At 27.7% G+C, this 13,601-nt stretch overlaps 2 protein-coding genes across 8 annotated transcripts; one reads left to right on the top strand and one right to left on the bottom strand.

The window, feature by feature from the left end:
* The first annotated feature begins 1,236 nt into the window (after positions 1–1,236).
* Positions 1,237–13,223, top strand: LOC126900541 (uncharacterized). 6 transcript variants are annotated; one of them, XM_050676339.1, is made up of 12 exons: positions 1,237–1,505; positions 1,623–1,656; positions 1,955–2,128; positions 2,194–2,406; positions 3,101–3,301; positions 5,047–5,153; positions 7,091–7,231; positions 7,294–7,434; positions 9,755–9,843; positions 11,346–11,563; positions 11,673–11,941; positions 12,283–13,223. In XM_050676339.1, the coding sequence occupies exons 5-12, from the start codon at positions 3,257–3,259 to the stop codon at positions 12,635–12,637; spliced, it is 1,365 nt and encodes a 454-aa protein (XP_050532296.1). In that variant the 5' UTR covers positions 1,237–1,505; positions 1,623–1,656; positions 1,955–2,128; positions 2,194–2,406; positions 3,101–3,256; the 3' UTR covers positions 12,638–13,223. The 6 variants fall into 6 exon arrangements, with proteins under 6 accessions (XP_050532296.1, XP_050532295.1, XP_050532294.1 ...); XM_050676338.1 differs by having other exon boundaries at positions 1,237–1,543; XM_050676340.1 differs by lacking the exon at positions 1,623–1,656 and adding an exon at positions 4,274–4,853 and having other exon boundaries at positions 1,239–1,505.
* LOC126900542 (uncharacterized) lies at positions 5,166–6,026 on the bottom strand. 2 transcript variants are annotated; one of them, XM_050676343.1, is made up of 3 exons: positions 5,792–6,026; positions 5,656–5,702; positions 5,166–5,584 (listed from the first exon to the last, which is right to left on the bottom strand). In XM_050676343.1, exons 2-3 carry the CDS (start codon positions 5,680–5,682, stop codon positions 5,228–5,230), a joined length of 384 nt encoding a protein of 127 aa, XP_050532300.1. In that variant the 5' UTR covers positions 5,683–5,702; positions 5,792–6,026; the 3' UTR covers positions 5,166–5,227. The 2 variants fall into 2 exon arrangements, with proteins under 2 accessions (XP_050532300.1, XP_050532299.1); XM_050676342.1 differs by having other exon boundaries at positions 5,656–5,721; positions 5,792–6,025.
* Positions 13,224–13,601: the final 378 nt, after the last annotated feature.

Raw genomic sequence — 13,601 nt, 5'->3', positions numbered from 1 at the left:
TGACACGACTTGCGTCGCAAAAATGTGGTCGACACTGGTTTTGAGGGTAGAGACCCGTGGGCCGTTTATTAAATGAGCGACAACAGATTATGTTAACAAAAATAAAACAAACCGAAAAGATAAACACAGTAATAATAATCTTCGCATAATATCGCGGCACTTTCGCTGGCGTCGACGACGCGATGTTCGGCGTAATCCTTGGACGGCAAAATGGTTAGCAGCGTTGTAGGCGACGGTGCGCGGGTGCGGTTCGGCTGTCGACGTTGTCGCTTTCACAGCGGGAGGAAGACTCTCGCACCATTTGCGGCGGGTCGTCGTCGGCCGTGCGGCATTTGCTGGACTTTGCACCGTAGCGTATAACACGCGGTGTTGGTCAGTCAAATACTCATAGTAGGGCGACGGCTGATAAAGGTGGCACGAGTCGCGGGGCATCGTGTATAACGAAGCGACGCGGGCCGTGTCAAATACTATTCAATACCAATGAAAGTATTTGAATACTTTTATTGAAATATATTTACTCAAATGCTTTACGCCTTTACCTGTAATCCTTGACACATTATCTCTGCTATTTTACTGAGCTCTTTAAATAATTTTATTACTAAACTTAAAAAATAATTACTTAAGAGATTTGCATAAATGTTAAATTATCATACTTCGGGTAGATGAAATAAAGGATTGGTTTTTTTATTTTCGTAAGTCTCGTGTCATTATGTAGCCCTGTACCCAGACACAAGACATTTTTTTGGCATGTTTTAACTAAAAAATGTGTACATTTAAAAAAAAACGACTATTTCCGTCATATCTGTTATTTATGACTTAATATAAAATAGCCTAATTAGTTAAATATGAGAAAACAAGAAGAGGAGGACATGATTCAATACTTTAGCTTCTAGTAGTTCTATTATCAAATAATGAATCGAATATTCAGTTACTATTGTTTTTATTTTTTTAATAAACTTTAAAGTTTATAAATGTCTAAATTAATTGTTACTTAATGATATAATAGGTATTTTTTGTTTTATAAAATTAGTTTAATTTGTACGTTAAGAAAAATTAAAATTATACCACATAGATAGCGTTAAAGTATACATAGTAGTAATACTTGAAGGATACTAATGAAACGATTCATCAATAGTGTTGAATAAAATGTATCCAAATTTAAACATGTTGCATTATTCATCATATTTTTATATATTGATAATTTACTTTAATAGGTAAGTTGGTTTATAAATTTTAACTATTTTTTTTATTAAAACTCATGAATGACATGGTATATCAACCAGAGCGCGCATGCGTATTGCGTAGTATTTAGATGAATTCAATTTTCAAAAAGACCGTTATCATATATATACATTTATCTGGTATCAACACCTTTGTCACAGTAAACAATTCGTTTGAATTATTGATAATTGTTATGATTTCATTTTCTTTTATAAGTTTTCAGTGACATAGAATTATATTTTACCCTTTATAATTATTTTAATTCGGATCGAGCCTGATAATTTGTGAGTACTGGATTAACATTCCTAATAACAATAATTTTGTAAGATTATTTTTTTAGATGAATTTATCTTAATTAAATTAAGTTCCATTAAAAATAAAATAAAAGTTTTTTTCTATAGATATCAAAAAACAAAAATTTCCAACAGAGATGAAGTAAAATAAAAAATTATACTATTATTTAATTATAAATTAATTTTTCTTAACACTTGTGGAAATTTTTATAGCTTAATAAACCTACTCTGGTTTAAAATTTTATTTATTTTAACTATATCTGCTGATGAATAACATGATGTAGTTAATAAGTTAAATGTAAATAACTTTAATTTTCATACAATAGTTTATAAATTAATAATTTCTGATTATTATGTTTAAACCTTAGTTTTCATTAACTTAGTCTTATATAAAGAATCCTTAATTATTTACCTTTTTTTTTTAAATTTATTTATTTTAGATAACTATTCTAAAATGACAAAATATTTTAACATAGAAATTGATAATATGACTCTGGATAATAATTTAATTATGAGTAATAATTGTGCAACTATAGAAAGTGAAATAAAAAGTCTTGGTACAAAAATGTTTAAATTGTATGATCAAAAAATGAATGAATATTTGAAACTATCTAGTAAATATAATAAATTTAATTACTTATTTAATTAAATTAAAATTGATTGAATATTAATATTTTAGAAATGGTACAAGAAATAAAAAATAATGTACAATTAAAACGTGAAAAACTGAAATCAATAATGGAGAAAGTAGAATCGAGTCAACAGTCCCTACAAACAGAAAATGAGCATTTTGAAGCTGTTGTTGAAGAGTGTAAACATTTAGAAATTGAAAAAAAAGAATTATTAAATTTGATAGCGCAGAGAAAAGAAGAATTAAATTTAATATCAAAAGGTACTTATACAATAATAATTTAATAAAATTTTTATATGATTGTGTTATGATTATAACAAAAAAAAATACTGAAATAAATTATAAAATAAAAGTACACTTATGAAGAACCACTTAATTAATCGAAAAAGAAAAATTATATTAATATTTTTGATATTGGTTTCTTTTAGTTCAATGTTTTTCTCAATGTATCAAACAAAAAAAAACTTAAGTTAATCCCTTATACATTATAAAGATGTCAATTTTAATATTTCAAATAACAACATACATAATTAACCAGCTTAATTATGAGATAATGATTTAATTAAGAAAATAGATAGTCGATAATAACTTTAGACCAATAGTTCAGAAGTTATTAATGTATTTACATCTGTGTAAGAAGAAGAGTACAATGAGGAATTATCTAGTTATAAAAATATCAGTATCCATTCTTCACCTCCAATTATTATTCTAAATTGTTAATTACTTTTGAACTACTGTTTCAAAAGTTGTTATCGACCAGTTTTTATCATATTTATAATAAATGTATAAATCTTTGCAGGTAAAATTTTTTTTACACATTTATTTATTTAAAACTCTAAAAAGCAATGTAGACAAAATTTTTTATAATTATTTTAAATTTGCTTTTAGTTTTAATATTAGTTGTATCAAAAATAATAATTTTTTTTTTCATATGAATATTATATTTAAATTTTAGATAAAAAAGAAATAATCAAAAATCTTAAGAAAGAAATAAAGTCTTTTAATACTGGTGTTACGATCTATGAAAGATTTACACAATTAGACATGAAAATAAGTTATAAAGAAAAATTTAATTCAATTGAAATTTATGTAAAAAATATGCACAATCACAATGTTTATACTGCCATTTTTGAAGAAGACAATAATACATATCATTGTAAGTAAGAAAAGTAATGTTGGATTTGTTTTGCATAATTTTTTTTTTTAATTTAATCTACTTCATTTAGCATTGCATTTGTTTGATAATTCTACTATAGTAAATGTTTTTATTCATAACATAATTTGATTAAAACACATAAATTCCTTTCTTTTATCTCTTTTAATATAAAAACTTGCGCTACAAAATTTACAATATACTTTTATATTTTATAAATAATATTCAATAATATATTATGAGTATAATACATTTTATATACATTAAAATTAATACATATACAAAGCACATACACTAATATATGCTATAACCACCTGAGCTACATACTATGAACGATCAATCATATTATTAAGTTAAAAATAGGATTTCCCATTTGAAAAAATTAAATTTTAAACCTAAAAGAATAAAAAAAAAAAAATAATTGGACCACATATGGTAGTTTTTACTTTTTTATTAAGAAAAAATATAATTACAATTTTATTAGAGCACAAAATTGTGTAAATTATTTTTTACAATAATTTTTATACTTAGTGAATTTTTATTTAAATATATTTTGACAGTATTATTTTTCGTAGTTAATGTTTTTTACCCTATTATTATTTTATAACAATATATTATAAATTCACAATGTAAATCAGGCTCATACTCAAGGTGTTCAAATAAACAAGGGTGAATTTTAAATATAAATGATTCCATTATAAAAATTGTTATGTGATTTAAAAAAATAAAGGTCTCAAATAAAATGAAATCCGGTATTTGAAAAACTCCAGAGGCAGGAAATTTGATTTTTCATTTTATGCACAAGTTGCAATAATTATAGATAAAATTCAGGATGCCTCATATATAGTGTTCAGAAAGTAAGCAAATGGGTTTCTATTGTTATCTTTGCTTGTAAGAATTTACCTGTTTTCTTACACCCTGTATATTAACATTCATTTTCATTGATTATTTTATAGTTATGTATATTTTTTTTAGTTTTAAACATTTCTCCACGTAATGAAGTTATTATCAAAGCCGAGAAATTATATAAACAAAACCAGGATGTACAAGGTCTATTAGCATACTTGAGTATGTCAAAACAATTAGCTGGATAATATTTTATAATAAAATTATAATATCCTATTACTAAACATATCACAACTAATAATTTATAAGAATATTTTTCAATATGATGATTGTGTCTTATTTTTTTACAAACAAGAATTAAAAAAAGAACCTGTATAATTTAGTTTTTTTTTTTAATATTTTTGTTTTATATTTATTATATAGGCATTTTCTTTTAATGTATATGTAAATATTTTTTAAATATTGATGTAAGATTATTTTATATGGTGTTGCAAAATACAATTTAACAATTCGATTTTTAATGACCTAAAGTAAATAAAAATGTTATCAAACGATTTATCTAAGTATAACATCATAACTGTCAAAATTATTTTGAAGGTTTTTCAATAATCATACATTTTCTACATTACTTTTTGTAGTATACTAATAAAATTAATCAGTATTAGTATTCTTCATAATGCCAGAAAATATAAATGTTATAGTTGAAGAAGTAAGTGAACAAGAATGTAACTATTTTTACATTATTATATAAATATTAGAATGGTTATTTTTTAAATAAGTTAAACGTATTTTATGTATGAATACTTTAAAGTAATTTTAAACATCTATTTGTTGTAATAAATTTGTAAAATATATATATTATTTTAATGTTACCCATTATTTTGTTTTATAATTTGTGTTAGGTGTCACCATATTTGCATCTATCCACAGACAGTAATAATGCTATTAAGAACATATCTGGATTTGTGGGAGAAATTTGGAATATTATTGAAAATCAGTTATCATTCAAGTACTTATAACATAAAATAGCAAAGTTAAATTATTTATTAATAAATAAAAAATGACACATTATTACAAATGTATTTATATTGATAAATTATTGATATCTGTACTAGTATTAGTAATTACCGTAACTGGTGTATTGGATATATTTTTATCATAAACCGTTGCTAATAATAAAGGAAGTGGAGGTTGTGGTAGTGGTCGTTGATGTTCAGAGGTCATATTTTTTAATAAAATTTCTGTTTGATTTTGATGCCAATGTTTTTCTTGCGATTTAGATTCCTCTGACAGCTGAATTAATTTTTCTTTATGATTCAATGTTTCTTCATGCTTCTCATTTTCTGCTACAGTATTCTCGTGCACTTCAAAACAAACGTTTTTTTTCTCATCTTTTGATTTTGCTGGTAGAACTACTTCATCGTGAATCGGCCATTTGACCTTAAAGATTTTAATTCATTTACCTAGGTAAAACACTATACAAATTAGTAACTTTAAGTTTATTAAAATACCTCATGAACTTCTTCGTGTGTTATCATGGGAGTTGCCGATGAGTCATCTGTTGAAGGAAAGATACTCTATATTATAATTAGCTATTACAAATCATAAAGTACCAATAACTACTGGTATTTTGAAAATGATACTTACTCCTGAAGTCCGTTTCCTTGTGACGTATAAGATGAATAAAATCAAAAACCACATAGACTTCATGATGTCCTTCGTACAAAATTCGCGAACAAATTCTATTCTAAGAGTCTCACGCGTTAAATGCGTTGACGGTGAAAAGTAAAAATAAAACTTCTATTAATTAAATTTAAATAATTAGGGCGTCGCTACGAAAACGCCACCGAACTGCCCGAGACAAATGCGACGACTGTACGATGATGATATTTGATCGGCTTATGTGTATATATTTTCGCACTCTATACCCGTTTGAGAACAATAGACGTGTCATTGAAAACTTAAAACCAAAACAAAGGCACACATATAGTAGGTAATTTGTGTTGTCGCGATAATTAACTATATCTATTTAGAAGATTATGCACGCGTGTGTTTTCGAATTTTAAATTGTCAAACAAGGTGTTGGACATTTTAGGAGTGTTTTGTTTAAGAACGGAAATGATTAATAAGGCGATACAGAAAAAAGGCGGCAACTTGCAGTAAAATTATTTTACTTGATACTCATAACTTGACTTAAGATAAAGCACGCCGTTCACATTGATACGAATGAAGAAATCATCTTAATTTTAAAACACGTTTGAAATATTTTTAATTGTCCGGTGCCTTGTACTTTTACTGGTGGCCATCTACTTTTATTTTAGTACAACTAGTTTTTTTTTTGTATCTATTTTAATAGCAGTGTAGTATTATCAATTTACTTTTTTAATTATCTATTAATAAATACTCAAAACGCGNTATGCACGCGTGTGTTTTCGAATTTTAAATTGTCAAACAAGGTGTTGGACATTTTAGGAGTGTTTTGTTTAAGAACGGAAATGGTTAATAAGGCGATGCAAAAAAAAGGCGGCAACTTGCAGTAAAATTCTTTTACTTGATACTCATAACTTGACTTAAGATAAAGCACGCCGTTCACATTGATACGAATGAGACCATCTTAATTTTAAAACACGTTTGAAATATTTTTGATTGTCCGGTGCCTTGTACTTTTACTGGTGACCATCTACTTTTATTTTAGTACAACTAGTTTTTTTTTTTTATGTATTTTAATAGCAGTGTGGTATTATCTATTAATAAATACTCAAAACGTGTAAATTCTATTTGTTAAAATTATTTAAATTTTATTTTTTGTGTAATAACTAATACAAAATATGTGCCTTGTTATCTAATGAAGAAACGCATTGTGTGCTAACTGCATAAAGAATGATAAAAATTCAAGAACTTTTGTGTTTCGTGTTAATACGTTTAAGTAAAATATTATTTATACAGGTCCAACTACACAATAGCACAATTTCCCGAAGGCAGGGCTTTAATTCATTCTGGCGAAGCTGATATAATGCTGATACCAATGGTTATCACAGCAACAGATGTGGACGAGTTCGACTTTACTATTCCGTTTTTCAAGAGCTGGTTTGATCATTTTTTATTGATATCTAACGATTAATAGAACTGAACTCATAACCAACACTTAGGTATGAACTTTACTCAAAACATACAGTTAACAGGGCTACGTCCATGTCTTATCTGGTTACTTGGAGCCCGGGAGTCTGGTTAGCATTTGCGTTGACTACGCTACTTATAGCCGCATGTGGATGGCTGGTGATGAAAGTCAGGTAAAAGTAGTGACAGTGTCGTTCAAATACACAATTTAGATTTTGTATGTTTCACAACTATGTCGATGTATTAGTCATCAAATAGTCATGTATTTGAAATATGTTTTAGTATGTTGTATAATAACATTAATATTTTCACCTAAATTGACAAAATTGTCATTTTAAGTAGGTACCATAATATATACCAGTATATATTTTCTCCCACCAAAATAAAAAATAAAAATCATGCAATAAATGTACTTGTTTAGGTAAACATTTAAGACTGTCAAAACCAGCACAATAAAAAAATGATCCTTCTATTACTTGTACCTTTGCCAGGTACAAGGCAATGTATAGTGTTGTTACATTTGTGAAACTATGAAGAATGTTTTAAATCTTAAAATAATTTAAGAAATTTTGCTTATCTTTCAATTTGCATGAATAAAAAACCATTAGATATTTTGCAAGCTAAACTCTATCGATACAATTACAATTGGTGTCTATATTAAAATACATTTGCAATCGTGTACTTGAATTAATAATAATTGTTTTCTTTTTTCAATAAAAAAAAACGTAAAATACAAGTTTTTAGTAGCAACCAAACTACAGTCTAATTAAGGTATTGATCAAACCTTCAACCAAAGTTATTGAATAACTGACACTGACGTCTTAATATTTTGAATAGAAAAGTCTTAGTTAACGTTTCGTTTTTTATACACCTATGTGTCCATTAAATTTACCGCGAATGTTTAATTGTTACAGATTCGGTTAAGCATAATAAAAAAATACGTGTAAAAACTTGTTCACTAATATGTTTTTAAAGACGCTTTAGAATAAAACGTGTTTTTTCTCTGACTAATTTTTGAACTTCAATAATATCGACTGTTTTATTATTTCGAATTATTGTGGAAGTTATTAAAACTAAGCAATTGGTTTAGTCATAATAAATTAATTTATCGTTTAAAGGAATTTTAAGTCTATATTGAAAAAATTGTATCACACCTTTACATAAATTATCTAGAATCTTTGTTAAACGTCTTTTAAGAAAAACTTCAATATAAAATCATAAAAAGTTTCTCAGATTTTATATACTAGAAAAAAAATTATTAAAATATGATTTATACTAGTTTATCAGTATGACGTCTCATCTCGTCACCAAAACGTCAACAATATTCGTATTGTTTATTAAAATTTATGTGACTTAAAATATATGTAAAAAAATTCTGCTGTAAAGACAAAGCACGACCATGTTCGTCGCTGAATATAAAAAATCTAATTATACATTCCGAATAAAGATAAACCAACAAATTTAGTCGAAATGTTAATATTAACCTATTTATGTCACTTTAATGAGAAATGATTATTTCATACACATTACGTGCATAAGATATATCATCGTGAATTTCAAACTTTCTATTTAAAAACATGTTCCCATCAGTGACGCTTTTTTAGGTAAGGATAAAGGACCGTGCCCCACTGACGAATCCTATGCTGATATAAAAATATTTTTTTTTCTTGTAACAAGTTTAAAATGGATAAAAAAATTCATGGTAACTTGTCAATTGAACAATTTTATTCATGCACTACCCTACCCTATTATGAATTTCTAATTTATGACACTGAATACAACATAATATAAAATAACATAGTTTTTAAAAAAGAAAAATTATTAAAAACTAATCAAATGACAACTTCAGTATTGAAAAATATTTTAGATGCCCTCCCTAAAATTATTTCTATTTTTCCTAAAAAATGTTTCAATATTTTTTTTTAAATGTCTTAGCTTTAATAAAAAACAAATTTTAATTGTCAGTGCAATATTATTCAATATTAAATTTATTTCTTAAACGTTATGAAATACAAATGTCCTGACTAAAAAGTGCTAAAATCGTTTTAGCACTTTTATTTAAATTTAAATATTAATAAATATTTTTAAATTGTATTTAATATCTACTTTATTATTTAAATAACATTTTTTATTTAATCTTAAATTAAATTTATTCTTAAATTAATTGTAAACTGTAATAAAATACCTTTTTTGGACAAATTTACAATAAAGGGTCTTTGTAAATATAAAAAGGGGCATAAAATCAATAACATATGAATATACGTGTGTGCGTAGGTGTGTATGTTTGTGTGTGTAACTGAGAGCTTTTCACCCCTCCAGTGAGTAGTTGAGCTTTGTACCAGGATCTTAGGAACTAACCGTTTCGTTTTGGCAATTCTCCTCTTGGCCTCATACCACCACCTTTACTTAACCGTTACCATCCCTCTTTTTAAACTCCCGTACGGAAAATCGTACAGTATATTATTATTATCATTTTTTACGTTTCTTTTTAAGGTCCTATACAAGTACTTCACGACATGACTCTGAAATTCCCAATATCATATCGTGCGTATTCATCGTATGGGGTTCGATTTGTAGCCAAGGTAAGCTACCTCAATTGTTACGATCACACTATTTTATTATAATTTCTCAAAACATAAATTTTATTATAAAATCGTCGAATCTTGTGGAAAAAATTATACTTGTATACTAAACAGAAGTTATAATGTAAAAACATTTAGGTTAAATTCGATTATTGTACAAAATTATATAAGGAATAAATTATATAAATTATGTATGAACTTTGTACAATAAGCCCTTAAATCTCTAACAGGTCCGAATAGACTAGGTGAGCACCAAGAAAATCTCGATAGGTCCATCGTAAATATTTGGGACTACATTATATGATCGGTATACCTATCATAGAATGAATTAATATTATATTAAATAACTAATAACAGTTTAATATCAGACTTAAATAGATTAAGGCCGATATTATTACGCGAGTCGTGAATTCTATGGCTCATGTAATATGTAAAACAGTCCGAAACAATTAGTATAGTTTATTTATAAATTGTCAAAATCACTTTTGTTAAGTAAAAAATGTCGGTGGGCCCTTATTCTCCAACCCGTTACTGATCTTTAATAAAATGCGAGTAGTATACAGGAAAAATGTATTTCTCAAGTTTACTACTACAGCATAGTTTAAATTTATATTTAATTTATAACCATATAAATGAAACTAGACTTTTACATTAGCCGAGGATAAAAATTTTTTGAATTTTGATTTTTTTTTAGTGATAATCTGGTGAAAATTAGTAGAGCTTAGTACCCCCTAGCAGGGAAGGAATATCAGGAAAATAAATTTAGTTAGCCACTCTCATCCAAAACCTTATGTAAAATAGAATTTTTCACCTTATGTATATATTGTAGCTCATATAAAATACTTANTAGACTTTTACATTAGCCGAGGATAAAAATTTTTTGAATTTTGATTTTTTTTTAGTGATAATCTGGTGAAAATTAGTAGAGCTCAGTACCCTAGCAGGGAAGGAATATCAGGAAAATAAATTTAGTTAGCCACTCCCATCCAAAACCTTATGTAAAATAGAATTTTTCACCTTATGTATATATTGTAGCTCATATAAAATACTTGCATTATAATAACTATAATTGAATTATTTAATAACTGTTATTAAATAATCTAACGACTCTAATAACTAATTATTAACGATTTTGTGACATTACAACTGGAATTCCGTCTGATCCAGTTATACGCTCATTCCCCAAACTATTAGGTCAGGCAGAGGCCTAGTTAGCCCAGACCCGAAGTTTCGCCTATGTTTATAATTATAATTAAAACTTGCATATAATTATAAAATGATATAGGGTGTTCAGTAGATAAGGTTACGGGTTTCTATTGTTCCGGTCGTTTGTAACAATTAACCTGATTCCTTACTGAACACTGTNTATAGGGTGTTCAGTAGATAAGGTTACGGGTTTCTATTGTTCCGGTCGTTTGTAACAATTAACCTGATTCCTTACTGAACACTCTGCATATAAAAAAACAGTACTCGCGTGTACCATAAATCGGCATCTATTGCAGGAATGCAAGCTTTTAACACAGCCTGTTCCGTAAGGACTTTAGCGTGGGTGACTTTAGGGTTTGGACTGTGTATGAGTACGGCGTACTCGGCCGTACTGTTCTCTCGGTTAGCCGTAGGGAAAAATGAAAAAGCAGTGCCATCATTGGAAGCCGCAGCGTACTCGACCACACTGTCTTTGTGTGTCCGTCGGCATAGTTTTGCCTTTGTTGGTTTTAAAGTATGTAACATTATGATACATTTTTATTGTGTAATTATTAATTACATGATAATTGTTAATATCTATTATTAATTAAATTGATGGGCTACGTTTTTGTCCGTGTTCTAAGGTAAATGAAGACGATGAGTTTATTACGGAAAAGTGGAGAAAAGTGGTGAATAAACCGCCGTGCTATGCTCAAGATGAGAACGCCAGTAAAATGGCCAAGATGGTTTGCAAGGATAACGTATTGGTACTGGAGACTCCCAACATAATGGCTCAATCTATGTTCGAACAAGGAGGTTGTAGAGTAGTTTCCCTTGCCGGCAAGATGTCAATAACTCAAGTTTCACTTCTCACGAAAAAAAAATTCCGCTATTTATCTCAAATAAACGAAATGTAATTAAAATATAATGATGGCTTAACGCACATTTGATTTTTTAGTAAAGTTGCTAATTCATTAGAGTCCATGTGGTCTCTCTGGAGACTTTTCCAAAAGTTTATAAAAAAAAACATTTTTATTTTAGCTTTAAAATGATTTATTTTTTTTTTTTACAATAAATTATTGATCAAATATTTATTAGACTTCGATGTCAACCAGTAGCGCGATCCGTTGGTCAAAACTTAAAGTTAACATTTTTATCGTATTTTAACCACTAGATAGAATCGTGCGTAACCCCTTCAAAATCAGACTGATTCGTCAAAATTCTTAAGCCTTTAATTTTTTTTTTTTTTTACAGACTTTTAAGACTGTTGACCTCTGGTGTACTGAACTACCTTCAAAATAAATGGGTACCTAAGGAGTTCCCTGAAACATTTTTCACGCCTCAAGACATTTCAGTAACCTTGAGCCACGTGGAAGGGTTACTTTTTGGTTTCTTCATTGCTGTTATGCTCTCAGTGGTCGTCCTGATGATCGAACATATTGTTGCCAAATACAACACGTACAAAACCAAAAGCTTCTTTAACACACGTATTTTACGAAGTATGGGTAACCCTTTTAGATTTCAAAACAAAGCGGCCATGAATCGTCCGACAAAATTTTCACGAGAATTTACGTACGTCGACGTACCAATTGTCACCAGCCATAAATAAATAAATAGTTGTTTTCAAAGTCAGATATGAAAAGTATTGCTGTAGAGCTTAAATATCAAATGTACGATATTATTGCACGTTAATAATTTGTAAAGCCCAATTACATTTTACCTTCAATATACGATGATGCCTTAAATGTCAAAAATGAATTGCTAATCTTCGTAATCAGTAAAGCTGTTTTTGTTTTCTATGCATATATATGTAGCACATGTAATAATATACAGTGTCTCGACTTGGCTCATGTTTGGGTCACTAGCATATAATTTTCTAAAATAGTATTCAAGAATTCATCATGAAGAGAGGAAGGGTTTTTTGACAATCTTCAAATATCAGAACAGTGGGAGCATCACTACTACTCCACATTAGGAGGTGCGAAGGAACTTGAGAATTATTAATTAATATTTAAAAATATTCAAGGACAGCCGGCGATTACTGAATAGCGAGTGGGCCAGGTCGACTCTGAATTTACACATATTTTTCGTCCCTTTTTTTTCATAATTAATGAGAATTCTTATACTATGTAAAAATAATATTTTTTATAATTTGTTTTTAATAACAAAAATAAATAAAAAAATGTATAACTTTTTTTTTTTTTCAAAATAGACGTTTTTCAAAGATTTTTCTTACAAAAAATATTAATGGCTCAATAACAATTTTAGAATGAGTACTTATTGAGTTATAAGCATTTTAATACATACCTATGCATATTCCATGAATTATGCATTATAAATATACACCAGTACTACTTGTACACACCCACGCCACAAACTCACTCAACGTATTAAATAAAATACTTGTTAATTATGAGCTATTTGTTAAATTTTAAATTATAAATTTAAGTAATTTTTGAAGGAGAGCTCACTTAAGTAAATGCCTAATTTTCTGTAAAATTTAATGACTAAATATTTTCATTACTAGTCACGTTTTTTATGTTTGAAATTACTTAATTTCAATACCACTAAAA

This window comes from Daktulosphaira vitifoliae, unplaced genomic scaffold (genome assembly GCF_025091365.1).
Source record: "Daktulosphaira vitifoliae isolate Bord-2020 unplaced genomic scaffold, ASM2509136v1 Scaffold_3, whole genome shotgun sequence".
In the NCBI taxonomy this organism is placed as follows: domain Eukaryota; kingdom Metazoa; phylum Arthropoda; class Insecta; order Hemiptera; family Phylloxeridae; genus Daktulosphaira; species Daktulosphaira vitifoliae.
Note: the sequence above shows the minus strand (reverse complement) of the source record. Positions and strands in the feature narration are given on the sequence as shown.

Coding starts and splice junctions, on each gene's coding strand:
- LOC126900541 (XM_050676339.1), top strand. CDS start 3,257: ATGTTTATACTGCCATTTTTGAAGAAGACAATAATACATATCATT. Junction 7,232..7,293: donor ATTCCGTTTTTCAAGAGCTG/GTTTGATCATTT, acceptor ACCAACACTTAG/GTATGAACTTTACTCAAAAC. Junction 11,564..11,672: donor TTGCCTTTGTTGGTTTTAAA/GTATGTAACATT, acceptor CCGTGTTCTAAG/GTAAATGAAGACGATGAGTT.
- LOC126900542 (XM_050676342.1), bottom strand. CDS start 5,854: ATGAAGTCTATGTGGTTTTTGATTTTATTCATCTTATACGTCACAAGG. Junction 5,722..5,791: donor CAAGGAAACGGACTTCAGGA/GTAAGTATCATT, acceptor ATTATAATATAG/AGTATCTTTCCTTCAACAGA. Junction 5,585..5,655: donor CACACGAAGAAGTTCATGAG/GTATTTTAATAA, acceptor AAAATCTTTAAG/GTCAAATGGCCGATTCACGA.